General features: G+C 43.1%; 1 protein-coding gene across 1 annotated transcript in view; it reads right to left on the bottom strand.

Annotated features, from left to right (window-relative positions):
• Nucleotides 1-14,601, bottom strand: part of LOC120992551 (phospholipase A2 inhibitor and Ly6/PLAUR domain-containing protein-like) — an 86,905-nt gene extending 72,304 nt beyond the window's left edge. Inside the window, exon 1 of the mRNA XM_040421595.1 lies at nt 14,467-14,601. Within this exon, the coding sequence (XP_040277529.1) occupies nt 14,467-14,521 (55 nt within the window). The 5' untranslated portion in view covers nt 14,522-14,601. The remainder of the gene's footprint in view (nt 1-14,466) is intronic.
• Between the last annotated feature and the right edge of the window lie 659 nt (nt 14,602-15,260).

Here is a 15,260-nt window from a genome sequence, read left to right as displayed (position 1 = left end):
TTAAAATTTGTAATTCGAATGTTCGCGCTCAACACTAATGCTTAGTGCAATTGTCTGCATTATGTATGTGCACCCCTTTTCGTATGTACAGCGCTATGGAATGAATGCCGCTTTAATAAATAAATAAATAAGCAGGAGCATCTGTACGAGGCACAGCAAGGCACAGCTAGAGGACGAGGCTGAGACTCATTAAGTGACTTTTGGGGCCTCTGTATGGAGGCCACAGAGGTCATGACTAGCCCTAGCATCCAGCAAGGCAGGGGTCTGGGTCACATATTCCAGTCAAAAGATAGTTTTTATTTCACACTCCTTATTGGTGAGCCCCCCTTTTTTTCTTCAGCACAACATGCATTGCAGCTTGAGCCTTTCAAGGTGACAAGAACTATGAAGACATGGCACATGACACCCTCGGCACTCCCTGCATCATCCCCACCACCTTTGTCACCAACAAGGTCCCGGCACTCCCATCCTCTTCAACGCCTGAGCCCCAGCCCAGTACATAGGGCTCAGAGTTCAAGAGGCAAGAAGCCTTCTAGAAGAGATAAATGACCTTCAAGACAAGCACAAGAAGGGAGACAACAGAGAACTTCTCCTCCTCTCTTCCACATCAGGTCTAGTACCCCCCCCCCCCCTCCACCAGTCCCCAAGGGATGGTGAGAGTTTTTGACTAGTTGCAGACATTCTTCACACTTATAGAGCCCAGCAGACAGAGCCTGCTCCTCACAGCAAACATCCTCCATCACAGGTCACTCCCCCCCCCCCCCCGCCCAGAGCTTTCCTCTTGTGGCCAGCGTTCACATGTGCAGGGTCGCACACCAGCCAGCCCACGGCTGTCCAGATGCTTCCCCACCTCCTGCAAACTGTGCCCTCGTGCACAGTCCTGTCCTCATTAACCCAAGCACTGCCAGCAATAGACCTGGGGCAGCAGCCTCTTCTATTGAAGTCCTGCCCCAAGGGACAGAAGTGGGGCTGACAGATGTCACACATGTCACCAGTCCCCTCTGTATACTGATCCCCATGTTAGCCCATCACATGTGCATCTCAGCACTGTTAACAGTATGTCCCCTGAGTCTGTGAGCCTTGAGGCTACACCTTCAAAACCACTATCCCTCCACCTGTATCATCAGCAAGAGGATCAACCACAGATGGCTCCCGCTGTCGCAGCTCTTCTCCCCACCGCTCCCCTAGACATCAACCTCATCTTTACTCACCAGTGTCCAGCCTCCGCAGCAACGCTTCATTTTCTTACCATTCCGTATAACAGCGGCTATCAGCTCATTTGCTGGAGCCTTCCCCAGAATCTCGCTGCCATGGCAAGGGACATCACAGACATCCCGACTGCAGTTCAGCAGGTATTCCTCCAGCAGGCTATGGTCCAGACTCCAGAGCGTCCACTAGGTGAGTGCAACTGGGACTCGGCGTGGAGGGGACTGTTACCAATAGTACACCGAACATTATACACATTCTCACACACTTAATTCATAACTACCACCCCTTCTGGTAATTCCAACTCTTCATTTGCTACCCAGGTGCAAGAGCAGTTGGCAGACAGGGAGCCAGTCTTCCACTACTTCAGGGACCCCCTGCTTGTTCAGTGTCGCCCCTGAGCTGGCACCTGACTGACAAAGTAAAACATAAAAATCTGGGCCCAACAGTATGTAGATGTTTCTTCTCTAGTCCCACCATTTAAACATTGAGGTGACTCAGAGGTAGACACAGCTCGCCGACCGATCTTTTCCCGACAATGTGAATTCAGCCAAAGATCATCCAGAGGTGGTCGAAAAAAAAAATTGCTATTGGAAATTGATCAGGGTAGAATGGCGGGAACTTTTTTGGATCCCTCCTTCCATAACCTCAGAGTACCCCCATTGGGCATTGTCCTGAAAAAAGAACCCAAAAAGTTCTGTCTTATACACCACTTATCTTTCCCAAAAGGGACATCAGTTAATGATGGCATAGATAAAGATGAGTCAACAGTTTATTACGCTTCCTTCACTACGGCGCTACTCCTATTGAGGCAAGCTGGTCAAGGAGCATTGATGGCAAAATCGGTCATTGAATCGGCTTTCTGTCTCGTGCTGGTTCACCATGAATGATACACCTCCTAGGTTGTTTTTTTCCAGGGACACTACTTCTAGGATATGAGCCTACCAATGGGGTGCTCCATATCCTCTTGCTACTTTGAAATATTTAGCTCTTTCTTACAGTGGGTGGTATCTGAGGAGTCAGGATGCCCATCTTTACCTCATTATTTAGACGATTTTCATTTCATAGGCCCAGCAGGTACAGATGTAACGTTACATTTGTAAAACACCTTCCTTCGCATTCTCAGTTATTTTGGGGTCCCCATTGCTGAAGAAAAAACAGAGGGTCCACTATCTGTCCTATGTTTTTAGGCATCACAATTTATTGCAGATAGGATGGTATTCCGTTACCCCAGCAAAAATTGGCCAACTTAAAAGGCCTCCTGTCCCAAGTCCTGTCTTCCAAAATGGCTACCCTTAGACGGGTTCAGTCTCAACTAGGGCATCTCACATTTGCCAGCAGGGTTCTTCCTATGGGCAGAGCATTTTGCCGCCGGCTTTCTGTCAGAATTTAATGGCTCCTCTTGCTGGCAGAAGCCTGACATTTTGAACTCTTTACAGATTCAGCGGGCAGCATGGACATGGGGTGCTACTTTCAGGGTAAATGGTTCGTTACAGCATGGCCACAGTCGTGGGAAGGGTCACTGTTGCCCCATAAACTGACATGTCTGGAGCTCTATCCCATAGTTAGAGCAGTCAAGGTTTGGGGAGAGGAGATGTGTAATAGATGCAGCGTATTCTGGACAGACAATATTAGCATGGTATACGTCCTGAATAGGTCTACCTCATCCTCTCTCCCAGTCCTCGCCCTACGGTGTCATTTTGTCCTTCATTGCCTAGAGTTAAATCTCTGGTTGAAGGCAAAACAAGTTCTCGGGGTACCCAATGATATAGCAGACTCTCTGTCCCACTTCCAGATGACCAAGTTTCACAGTCTGGCTCCACAAACGGAGCAGTCAGTAACTGCAGTGCCACCCTGCTAATGGGACGTTGTTTCAGAGAATTGTTGAACCTGGTGAAGCAATCCATAGCTCTACCTTCTGATCCTATTACAGCACCTGGCTCCAATGGGTCGATGTCACAAGCAAGGGATGGGGGATAGGGGATCATCATAGCAGAGTCATCGCCACTCTATCTCTATTAGAGGCCATCTCAAGGATCCTCTAGCGTGGCAGCCGCTAAGACTCTATCCGCACTAGCTTACCTGTGTCAATTAATGGAATGGGAGGGAGTGCATTTCCATTTCCTGGTTAAGAAAATTTCCCCTGCAATTTTGAAACAGCTACTACTGGCTCTTCCAGGTGTGTGTCCTGATTCTTTCAAAACATTCCCTTTCCGTTCAGCATTTACCTTTTACTTTTTGGCGCTTTTTGTATTAGCGAATTAATATCACAACAGACCAACTTACAAGGTGGTCTACAAAAAGATGATGTCCTTCTATTTCCAGATTCCATTCTTGCTTGGCTGCCAAAATCCAAAACGGATCAGCAGGGAAATGGCTGTATTGTCCTGTTGTACGTTGTGCGCTCAACTCTTTTGTTATATCGATTCCGCCACATTCGGATAGAAGCTGCCACCACGGCTTTTCTATACAGTTTGTCTGAAGTAGAGATAAAAAATATATATATAGGTGGTGGGAAACCTAACGGATACAAATACTATGTTCGTCCCAACCTTTTGTAATTTCAGGAACACATTCTTTTGTGTACTGGCCAGCAAACGAGCAACCGTGAGTCCTCCCGACTGCAACTTAGGATTTTCTCTGTCGTAGGTACAGTTCAGATAGAGGGTCACCACGGGGCTTCATTGGTCCCAGATTTATTTAGAAGTAGCTCACATATGGAATCTCTGCCATTATCCCATTATTCTCATTATACATGCCTGGGGAATGACCTGGGCTCTCAAAAGAATGTCCAAATGATACACACTAAAAAAAGCTGATTTAGCCAGATGTTGTGCCCTAGTCAACGGTGTTTCACTGGTTTGGTCAGAAATAGTTTCCAGATCTTCCTGGTCTGTGACTAATTACTATTCCACCATTGAGAGGTGCTGTAAAAAATGACAGTCTCAGCATTTATCCGCCGCATAGGCATTTTTTTCCATTAGACATGTAGTATACTACTACAGAGGGATCTGGATAGATTGGAGGCTTGGACAGATAAGTGGCAGATGAGGTTTAACACTGACAAATGTAAAGTTATGCACATGGGAAGGAATAATGCAAGTCATCCGTACATACTAAATGGTAAAATACTCGGTAACACTGACATGGAAAAGGATCTAGGAATTTTAATAAACAGCAAACTAAGCTGCAAAAAACTGTGTCAGGCAGCTGCTGCCAAGGCCAATAAGATAATGGGTTGCATCAGAAGGGGCATAGATGCCGTGATGAGAACATATTCCTACTACTTTACAAATCATTAGTCAGACCACACATGGAGTACTGTGTACAGTTCTGGGCTCCAGTGAACAAGGCAGACATAGCAGAGCTGGAGAGGGTCCAGAGGAGGGCAACTAAAGTAATAACTGGAATGGGGCAACTACAGTACCCTGAAAGATTATCAAAATTAGGGTTATTCACGTTAGAAAAAAGACGACTGAGGGGAGATCTAATTAATATGTATAAATATATCAGGGGTCAGTACAGAGATCTCTCCCATCATCTATTTATCCCCAGGACTGTGACGAGGGGACATCCTCTGCGTCTGGAGGAAAGAAGGTTTGTACACAAACATAGAAAAGGATTCATTACGGTAAGAGCAGTGAGACTATGGAACTCTCTGCCTGAGGAGGTGGTGATGGTGAGTACAATAAAGGAATTCAAGAGGGGCCTGGATGTATTTCTGGAGTGTAATAATATTACAGGCTATAGCTACTAGAGAGGGGTCGATGATCCAGGGAGTTATTCTGATTGCCTGATTGGAGTCGGGAGGAATTTTTTATTGCCCTAAAGTGGGGAAAATTGGCTTCTACCTCACAGGTTTTTTTTTTCCTTCCTCTGGATCAACTTGCAGGATAACAGGCCGAACTGGATGGACAAATGTCTTTTTTCGGCCTTATGTACTATGTTACTATGTTACATAGGGAGATTGAGAGTGGTGTTAATTCCCTTAAAAGACAGGATGGTGTCCATTTAAACCCAATAGGCCTAGATATATGGAATATGGATTTTCAGAATGGGATTGACTGGGTTCTAGCCTCGTGAGGCCGTCTTTCAGGTTAGGTTTAACCTTCAAGACGTTGGTGGGGTTGTGAGGCCAGAACTTGTGGAGTTTGGGGAGTTAATACTGAAACGTGGTACCCCACGGGTTCATCTCTCGGTTGGATACTCTTGGAAGTTGGCTTATAATATCGTGTTATGTGTTGTTATTGTTCAATAAAGCTGTGGCCAGTTTAAATCCCACATGGCGTATCCGCTTGTTTTTTTTCAGTTGCGCCACAGCTTTAGTAAAACCTAGTAAGTTTAATAAGTATTGCGTGTGCTATTGCCTATATGTGATGCACCCAATTTGGCGGTCATGGCAGGCACACTGATGATGATGATGATAATGACAGCAGAGTGGGATGGAGACTAAACAATTGGATTCTCAGCAATCATGCTACATGCTTCATTGCTTACATGCTTCACCAAGAACATACTGCAGACATCTACTCAAGTAGCAGTGTCCAAAAGTCGATGTGTCAGTGTGTACTGCTGCCATTTGGTGATTTATCAGTGCCTCCAGTGATAGTTTTTTTTACCAGAAAATCTTTACAGTTACACACAGTGATAAAGTAAAGTTTATAGATTTTTGATTATATAAATTAGCATGTTTGTGTTCTGTCCGAGGAGCTCTGATGTTGCTATGCTGATGTTATAGATGTGTATTGTAAACGAGGAATGTATGGAATATGTGCTGTGTATGTTTCCTTTGTGAAGGAGAATTTAAGTACTTAAAGTTTTCTAATACATGCCACATGTTGGTAATGATATCCTTTGAATTGGGTTAAAGAAAATCCACATGGTAAAAGATGTTGCAAAACTAAAGGTTTTATGGGTTTTGTTTTATAGCTCTACTTAAAAGACGTCAAGAAAGCCTGGATGTTTTTGTCAATTTACTTTTCCCCAAATGTTTAACTTGGTGGGGACTGGGACTTATCTGTTTTTCACGAGTGAAGAAAGACATAAGACAGCATACAATTTTGATTCTGTGCTGGAAACGTTTCCGTTAAATTTAGAGAATGTTTTTAAGGGGAAAATGATGACGCATATATATATTTTTTAGTTTTTATTGGAGCTGCAGTGCATATTTGTTACACGTTGTATGCTAAGACATCTAGTTGGAACTGGTCAGAAAGGAAAAGTTGCTTTGAGTCTGCAGAAGATTTTCTGCATTTTGATAGGAGGTTGGGTTACCAGACTATTTGAAGGTTCATGATTGTTTAGTCATACAAACTGTGGAGCAAGTACATTTAGATTCAATTGATAACTGTATCAAATATACAGTTTTTTCTTCTTCTTATAGATGGTTTAGATGGTTCCAGATATCACCAGCTCAGAGCCCACAAGACAGGATATGCTGTCAGTGCCTAAAATGATGTTGTCAAGTAAGCACCACTTCCTCCAGCAATATCAGTGCACATTATGGTCCAATCTGGAGGAGTGGATGTTTTGTTGGATCCATGTCAAACCCATTATGAATGCTGAGTGTGTGTGAGAGTTGTTCAATACCCTGATGCTATCCTGAGGAAAGAGGCAATAGGTTGGTAGATTAAGCTGCTCGAACTGCAGACCTCCTGACGTTACCTGAAGCCAACTTAAGGTGTATGTGATTCAGCCAGTCCAGAGCCAGAAGACCTCCAAAGTAAAAGCAATGCGTGAAGACAAGCTCTGGAGGGTAGGAAAAATGGTGCCTTTTCAAGGGCACTCTGCCCATGGGTTGATCAATGAGTCTAGAGAAAATGTTGTGGGAACCCCAGGGTTCAACAACGCTGCCACCAGGTTTGTCTAAGGTTACATGATATGTGCCTGTAATAATGTTGGGAGAACCGTGAAAGTTCCTGGAAGGCATATGCCCAGGCCATCTTACCCATTTCAGATACTGCAGATGGGCTACATTTAGTTACCAAAGGAAGGTCAGTATGAATATGTTATTTTCTCTTTTTAGGAAATGCCTGGCCTGTAGTAAAAGCAAGAGTAAAAGAAGATGTTGGCTGAGGTAGTAAGAAGATGTAGGGTCTGGTCCTAGAAACTGTTTAAGGCAATAGGGGAACTTCTTTCACTGGAGAAGTGGCCCCAGTAGTCATGGAATAACTGAGTGTAGACCAAGCCTTCTCCCCCCCACCCCCCAATCCTTAAAGTGTTGGAAAGGTAGAATTTGTTTGTAAACATCATAAGAACACCTCTTTGCCACCCTCTGAGATGCTCATTGGCCAGGTTCTTAGGACAGGTCTTTACTTTCCCCAACAACCCTAATTATTGTATTTTCATGGTACTGCCTATGTGGGAGCTCTTACAAATTAGTTGACTATTGAACACAAACATGTGTGTGATTCCCTTCCAGATCTAGACTCAAAGTCTAGTACCTAGTTCCTCAAACATGGTGATTGGTCATATGTTAAGAGGCACAAGGAAAAGTCTGCATCCCAGATTTGATGGTATAATATATTTGATGCTTTTAACATATGATATTTGCAGAGTAATGAGGGAGATTACAGAATTAGCAAATAATCCACACTATGAGAGGGTCAGCAAAGGTGGTCTGGTCCCACTTGGATGTTGTTTCATCAGGATTAAATCATTGGGTAGAGTTTGGGCATTATGTTCATTATGTTGTAAGTTGTGTCCCCAATTTCATTAATAGTGTCTTAAACAGACCCAATGCTGACTGGCTATGCTATAGTATACTGAAAGAAGTACTGGTGGCAGCCTACTTAAAGGGGTTGTCCAAGTTATATTTATTGATGACCTATCCTCAGGATAGGTCATCAATATCAGATCGGCTGGGGTCCGACACCCCCGCTGATCAGCTGTTTGAAGAGAAGGCGCGCGCCGTGCCAGCGCTGCCTCCTCTTCATTGTTTACCTGATCGCCGTTGCATCTTCAGAAGTGAGCAGGTGTAATTACACCCAAGCCGTCCTATTCATTTCAATGGTACGGATCACTCCTATACAAGTGTATACACTTGTATAGGAGCAAACTGTACCATTGAAATGAATGGGGCGGCTTGGGTGTAATTACACCTGCTCACTTCTGAAGATGCAACGGCGATCAGGTAAACAATGAAGAGGAGGCAGCGCTGGCACGGCGCGCGCCTTCTCTTCAAACAGCTGATCGGCGGGGTGTCGGACCCCAGCCGATCTGATATTGATGACCTATCCTGAGGATAGGTCATCAATAAATATAACTTGGACAACCCCTTTAACTGGAGTGTTAAACAGTCAGGAAATGTCTTTCACCATAATGTGTATATAGTATGTTTTACAAATGCATATAGATGGCTGCCACCTCACCACCCAGGAGTCTGCGCTCTAGCTAATCATCCAAGGGGCTTGAGTCTGAGAACAAAAAGGTGTTTCATTACAGCAGGTACCGAAACAGATTTTGCTGGGAAAGAGAAAAAAAGAAGGCCAAATATTTGGTGCACATGCCGTGGGATGTTGATGAGGATGGTATGGTTTGGGTGGTTGCTGATATGGAACATGCTAAGGGGTTAAAGGAAAATTATAGAGCCGCTAATTCTAAGGAAGAATGGCCTCCCGACTAAGCTACTTTGCCGTGTTGGTTAAACGCAGTTAATGGGTTTAGTGATATAAAATAGTGGGTTGGTCATTGATGTTATTGTTATAAAAGGATTGAGATAATTGTGGCAATTCTAAAAGTATCATTTCGGATTAAATTGGTAGTAAGGCCATCAAGATGAAGATGTTATCATCACAAAACTACTGTATACTGAATGTGAATTATGGAGAAGCTACATGAGAGCAATATATACCTATGCGTCCTACAAGCACTAAGTCTGATGATTCAGATGATCCAACTGAGAATTATGGAAGCCTAGACATGATGACTTTGGATAGATTAAGCTGCACGAGCTGCAGACCTCCTGCCGTTACCTGAAGCCAACTTAAGGTTTATGTGATTCAACCAGCCCAGAGCGAGAAGACCTCCAAAGTAAAAGCAATGAGTGAAGACAAGCTCTGGAGGATAGATAAAATAGTGCCTTTTCGAGGGCTGTTGATGAACTCAGCACATGGGTAGATCAATGTGTCTAGAGAAAATGTGGTGGAAACCCCAGGGTTGTCTAAGATTACATTATATGGGCCTGCAATAATGTTGGGAGAACTGTGAGAGTTCCAGGAAGGCATATGCCCAGGCCATCTTACCCATTTCAGAGACTGCAGATGGCCTACATGGGTTACCCAAGGAAGGGCAGTATGAATATGTTCTTTTCTCTTTTCAGGAAATGCCTTGCCTGTAGTAAAAGCAAGAGTAAAAGAAGATACTGACTGAGGTAGTAAGTAGATGTGGGGTTTGGTCCTAGAAACTGTTTAAGGCAGTAGGGGAACTTATTTTACTGGAGAAGTGGCTCCAGTAGTCATGGAAGAACTGAGTGTAGAGCAAGCCTTCTCCCCCCCCCCCCATCCTTATTAAGCTTGCTGACATTAGTGATGTGCTAATGTCAGCTGAACATAACTGTATTAGTGACATGTCCCTGCGTGGCGCAGTTATTAATAAATAAGTACTTTTATAATATGCAAACGAGCCTCTAGGAGCAGGGGGGGGGGGGGGGGGGCGTTGCTCCTGCCCCTGCCCCTAGAGGCTCCGTTCTCTCACCTCTTGACACGCCCTGCTAAAGTTGATTGACAGGACCAGGCATCGTTGGTCTCCTCCAGCCCTGTAAATCCCGCGCCTGCGCAGTCCCGTTTAGTATTCGGCGCAGGTGCAGTGAGTGAAGGATGCTCGCCTGCTGCCAGCTGTCTTCACTTCTGGGGAGCACTGTGACGTATTCGGCGCAGGCGCAGCGAGCGTCCCTCACTCACTGCGCCTGCGCCGAATACTAAACGGGACGGCGCAGCCGCGGGATTTACAGGGCTGGAGGAGACCAACGATGCCTGGTCCTGTCAATCGATAGCGAATTTTTATAGCCAATTGCACATTTTTATCGCGGATGTCGCCACTTCGAGAATTCATGAATATTTAGAATATAGTGCTATGTATTCGTTATATTGAATATTCTGCATTTTATTTCCATCTGAACACGTTTCCTCTCTGCTTCTTGCTTGTGGGCCAATGAGAAGGAAGCAAGTCAAGTTCACAAAAATTCTTAGTGCACCAATCAGTAATCTGTAGTCAGACCTGCTAAAATGTGAAGTTGCACCTAGTGCGATTAAAATATTCTAATCACTGCCGATTAGCGCAATCGCGAATATATTGGAGATATATATCCAGGGACTCTTTTTTTTGTTGTTGCAGTATTCCGAGTGATGTCTGTATGTGCACAGTTATTTTTCCATACCATTATGCTTCTGATCGGTTGCTTTAATAACTACTTGAGATATTAAAATTGATGGCTAATGGGGGGTTGGTTAGACCCACAATGTACAACTAATAAAATTGGCTCTACGGGTGTTGCCCGGCAGAGAATCCTTTAACCAGCAAAGTGTCTGGGTCTTTGATTCTTAGGTCGACCACATGGCCCTGGCACATGGGGAAAATGTATTAACCAATTTGAATCCCACAGACAAGCGAGGTGTAGTCCCATAGTTTGGGACTTGTCCTACATTGCAGTGACAGTTACTATCAAGTGATGACTACTGGATAGTCATGCTTTTAGACCCTCCCTATAAAACCAAAATAGGGGAGTGTTTTCCTGTTTCTGAATGTAAGACGAAGCTCGTATATTACCAGGATACGGTCTGAGCTCAGCCTGCTGCAGCTGTCGTTGAGCAGGTGCCTGCCGGCTGCCTGTACGGCTATTCATTGCAATAACAAGTTTCCTGTTTGTATAGACACTGGAGACATCTAAAAAAGGAATACATTTTGGAACATTTTTTTTATTAAAAAAAAACAGACGGCACAGTGTTATTAAACAGGCTGTTTGTTACTCTCACTCTGACATTACTAATGCTGAGTTGGTGTTAAAGAGATTAGGCAGTGTGCTAGGTCTCCTAAAAGAGTCCAGCTGTATGTAAAGATTTATATTCAATGTTCCATGGAAAAATAATATGCAAAGAGGTATCTCCCAAGGAAAGAGAGCCATCTCACTAGCGCCACCTTCTGGAAGCAGCTCCCATTAAGCCTTGGGACACGATAATTAAAAATAGCCAAACCAATTATGCATCCATAGATGTTTTGGGGTGTTGTCTCTCATCAGTGCTGAGTAGGATTCCTTGGATGCAGCTTGGACAATGTTCTAGGTCTCCATAAAATAAATAGGTGTCTATGAAGACTTATAGGCAATGCTCCATGGGTCCTCTTTCCTTAGGAGATACCATCTCGCTAGCAATACTTTGTGGAAGTGGCTCCCTATGAGTCAAAATACGACAAGGGAAAAAGGGATGGTTCTCTTTCCTTAAGGAGTTTGACAGGGGTTGGATACAGTCCTAGGAGACCCCAGTGTGTCATACATGACTTTTCAGTGGGATACTTTATATTCAGTCAAATTTATTCAGACCACAAATGAATCTGATGTTCGTTATTTTCAAATTAGACGTGAAACTAATTTTGGGAAATTCATTCATTACCAATGTATTTTTATTTGTTTGTGTATATTGTTTTTTAAGCACTTGGTTTGGTGCTTCTAGGGGGAAATTTAGTCCAATACAGAAAACATTGAAAACATAGAGCGCACATCCAATGCTCTGCATTTGCAGTACCCCAGAATAAGGGAGTATCTGCAAATTGTTTCTTTATGTGATGTAATGTTATGTTCTGTAGAGCTTTGCCTCCAACGCCACCAGATGTAAGGTACGTAGCTGTCCTATAAGTCACTTAAACAGGCCTTCAGACATGTCTTGGATAATAAATAAGCCAGCACCCAGTTAAGTCAGTACTATTTGCTCTGCACTGATAAGGGGCAATCACCCCGAAATAGCTGTCTGCAGATGAGGTGCTGGCTTATTTAATATTCGAGTCATATCTCAAGGCCTATTTAAAGGGTTGAACATTGACTTATATGAAAGCTACCTTACATCTGGTGACATTGGAGGGAGACTTGCTAAGAGGTCATTTGCATCCTTTTCTTCCCAGAATTCCAGAGGAACCTGTATGTCCTATGAGTCTCCTCATGCCGCTCAGGGTGCTCTCTCTGTAACAAGAGATAGTATTCCCCAAGGTAAGCTATGTTTGCACCCATCATGGCTATGTATCGATGGAACAGCCAAAGTTAACAATCCTGGCTTAACCCTTGTAGAAGGTTCTATGTGGGCTGCTCCCACCCCTAACCAGGAGTCTAGTTTTAGCAGTGAAGGAGAGAAGAAGCAAAGTCCTTGTGCTCCACTCCTTAGTACGAGACCTCACACTACAGAGGCTCACAGATCTCTGCATCATCTTCAGACAGAGATAGAAAGACAAAGTGGAGAAAGTAAGGTAACCTGCTACTTCAACCATTCAGACTTTGCTGCTGTGAGGGATACTGTTAAGACACCTTTCACACCTGGATCTGGCCAGTCATATCAAAAAAAGCCCTATATGCCTCAGTAGACATTACAGCTACACTTATAAAAGTAGTATTGCCCACCATAAATTCTGGAGGAAGAGACTTGGGACAGAGAGGGAAGAGGGCCAGAACTCCCATCCTTACCTAAATCCATACATCGCTATCAGGGAGAAATTGCACTATGTATAGTTGAAACTGTGTTTTGCTATCATTGGTAGTGTTGATCACGAATATTCGAATTGCAAATTTTTATCGCGAATATCGGCACTTGGGAATATTTAGAGAATTTGGGAATATTTAGAATATAGTGATATATATTCGTAATTTCGAATATTCGAATTTTTTTTTAATCAGTACACATGATCGGAGGGATCATGTGTACTGATTAAAAAAAAATCTCAAATATTCGAAATTACAAATATATATCACTATATTCTAAATATTCGTGAATTCTCGAAGTGCCGATATTCGCAATAAAAATTTGCTTCTAGCTTGTGGGCCAATGAGAAGGCTGCAATATGTTTGACTTTAGGAGTAGTGTTGATTGCGAATTTTCGTAATGCAAATTTTTAATCGCAAATTTTTCAATTGCCGACTTCCGCAATCAAGAAAATAATGACTGGAGATAACGCATTCTCGAATTCGCAAATATATGGCGAATATTTGGCCAAATATTCGCTAAATATCACGAATTCGAATATTGCCCCTGCCGCTCATCACTAATCATTGGATGCACTACAACTCCTATTTTTTATTTCAGTAAAGAGATGTTTATTTTACTATGTCTGGCCTGGTTACCGCCTCCTACAGTACACCATGTGTTGGCCATTGCACTCTACACGCCCTACTGTACTTTGCTCCCATACAAGGACCTAACATCAAGGGCACCCCGACTACTATCAGGCAGGAGACCCAACATCAGGGTGTGCCCGAGGGAACAAAGGGTGAAGCCTTCTTTCACTGCACCAGGCCTAGGGAGCATACTTACACGACACATACATACACACATACATACACATTACACACACATACATACGTATGTACACCACACACAGAAGTACACACACTAGACACACTCTAACGACATGTAGTAACGGATTGCTCTGCACTGTAAATAGGGTCCTGGCAGTGGCGGGGATAGCATTCCTTACTAAAATTACTTTCCAGGGTTTCTAAATTCATTCCACTCTCCACTTAACATGAACAAGGGGGAGCAGCACTAAGAGTTAACTAGTAAGAAACTCTGCAGAACCGAGAGCATCCTAATGTGTCAGATTTTCCTAGAATTTCTGCCAACACATAGACAAAAATGGAGCGGAGATCTTTCTTTTTTTCTTAGGTAGCAGAACTTTATAGCTGCAAGGATCCAAGAACAGTTACATTTCAGAAATGTGCCTAAAACTAGCATAGAAGTTAATGTAATCGGGGGTCTTTAAAATAAATACAGATTTTTTTTGTTGTTGTTAGTATTTTATGAAGTAAATTAAAACATATTGCTTTGTTTTTTTCCATATAGCTTTTCTTCCAAGCTGTTAATTAGAAACAAACTTTTCCTCAAAAGCAACTTTATCGCTACAGCATGTGCAGGAAGCTAAAAGCAAATGGATTTATATGAAATCGGTAATAAAATGTCATTTATATTTAGATTGCACATTTTATTTTTACTACCATGTTTCTTTTTTAAATTAGGGATAAACAAATATAAAAATTTCAAACGGTAACTTGTAGAAAGAAGAACTTACTTGTAGCTACCAGGCTGGACAGGATGAGGGACAGCAGGAGCACAGTGTTGTCCATGATTCCAGAAGGATTATATGAGAACAACTGCAAGACCTACAGCAGAAGACTGTTTTTTTTTTTTTTTCTAAAGCCAGGGCGTTGGTTTTCCAAAATGACTCTGTGCATGCGTGTAAGTCTTCTTACAATCAAAAGAGGAAATCAAAGAAATACAAGTAGTTTAATGTTTTTCATGCACAGAGATGACTAGGTCCTTTTCCATGTCAGTGTTACCCAGTGTTTTACCATTTAGTATGTACTGGTGACTTGCATTATTACTAGAGATGTCGCGAACATAAAATTTTCCGTTTGCGAACGGCGAACGCGAATTTCCGCAAATGTTCGCGAACGGGCGAACCGCCATAGACTTCAATAGACAGGCGAATTTTAAAACCCACAGGGACTCTTTCTGGCCACAACAGTGATGGAAAAGTTGTTTCAAGGGGACTAACACCTGGACTGTGGCATGCCGGAGGGGGATCCATGGCAAAACTCCCATGGAAAATTACGTAGTTGACGCAGCGTGTGGTAAGTTGAATTCGCAATGCGATTACAACTTAGATCTGAGATCCTAATGGTTGTATTGCTAGAATTGACGAATATAACGGATATAGCACTATATTCTCAATCTTCGTTATATTCTAGCAATACAACCATTAGGAACCCAGCTCTAAGTTGAATTCACAATGTGATTAATATAACCTGTATTAATCGCATTGCGATTACAACTTAGGTCTGAGTTCATAAATGGTTGTATTGG

The sequence above is a fragment of the Bufo bufo genome, chromosome 1, assembly GCF_905171765.1.
Source record: "Bufo bufo chromosome 1, aBufBuf1.1, whole genome shotgun sequence".
NCBI classification, from domain to species: Eukaryota; Metazoa; Chordata; class Amphibia; order Anura; family Bufonidae; genus Bufo; species Bufo bufo.
The sequence above is the reverse complement of the archived record's forward strand: the minus strand, read 5'-3'. Positions and strand labels throughout refer to the sequence as shown.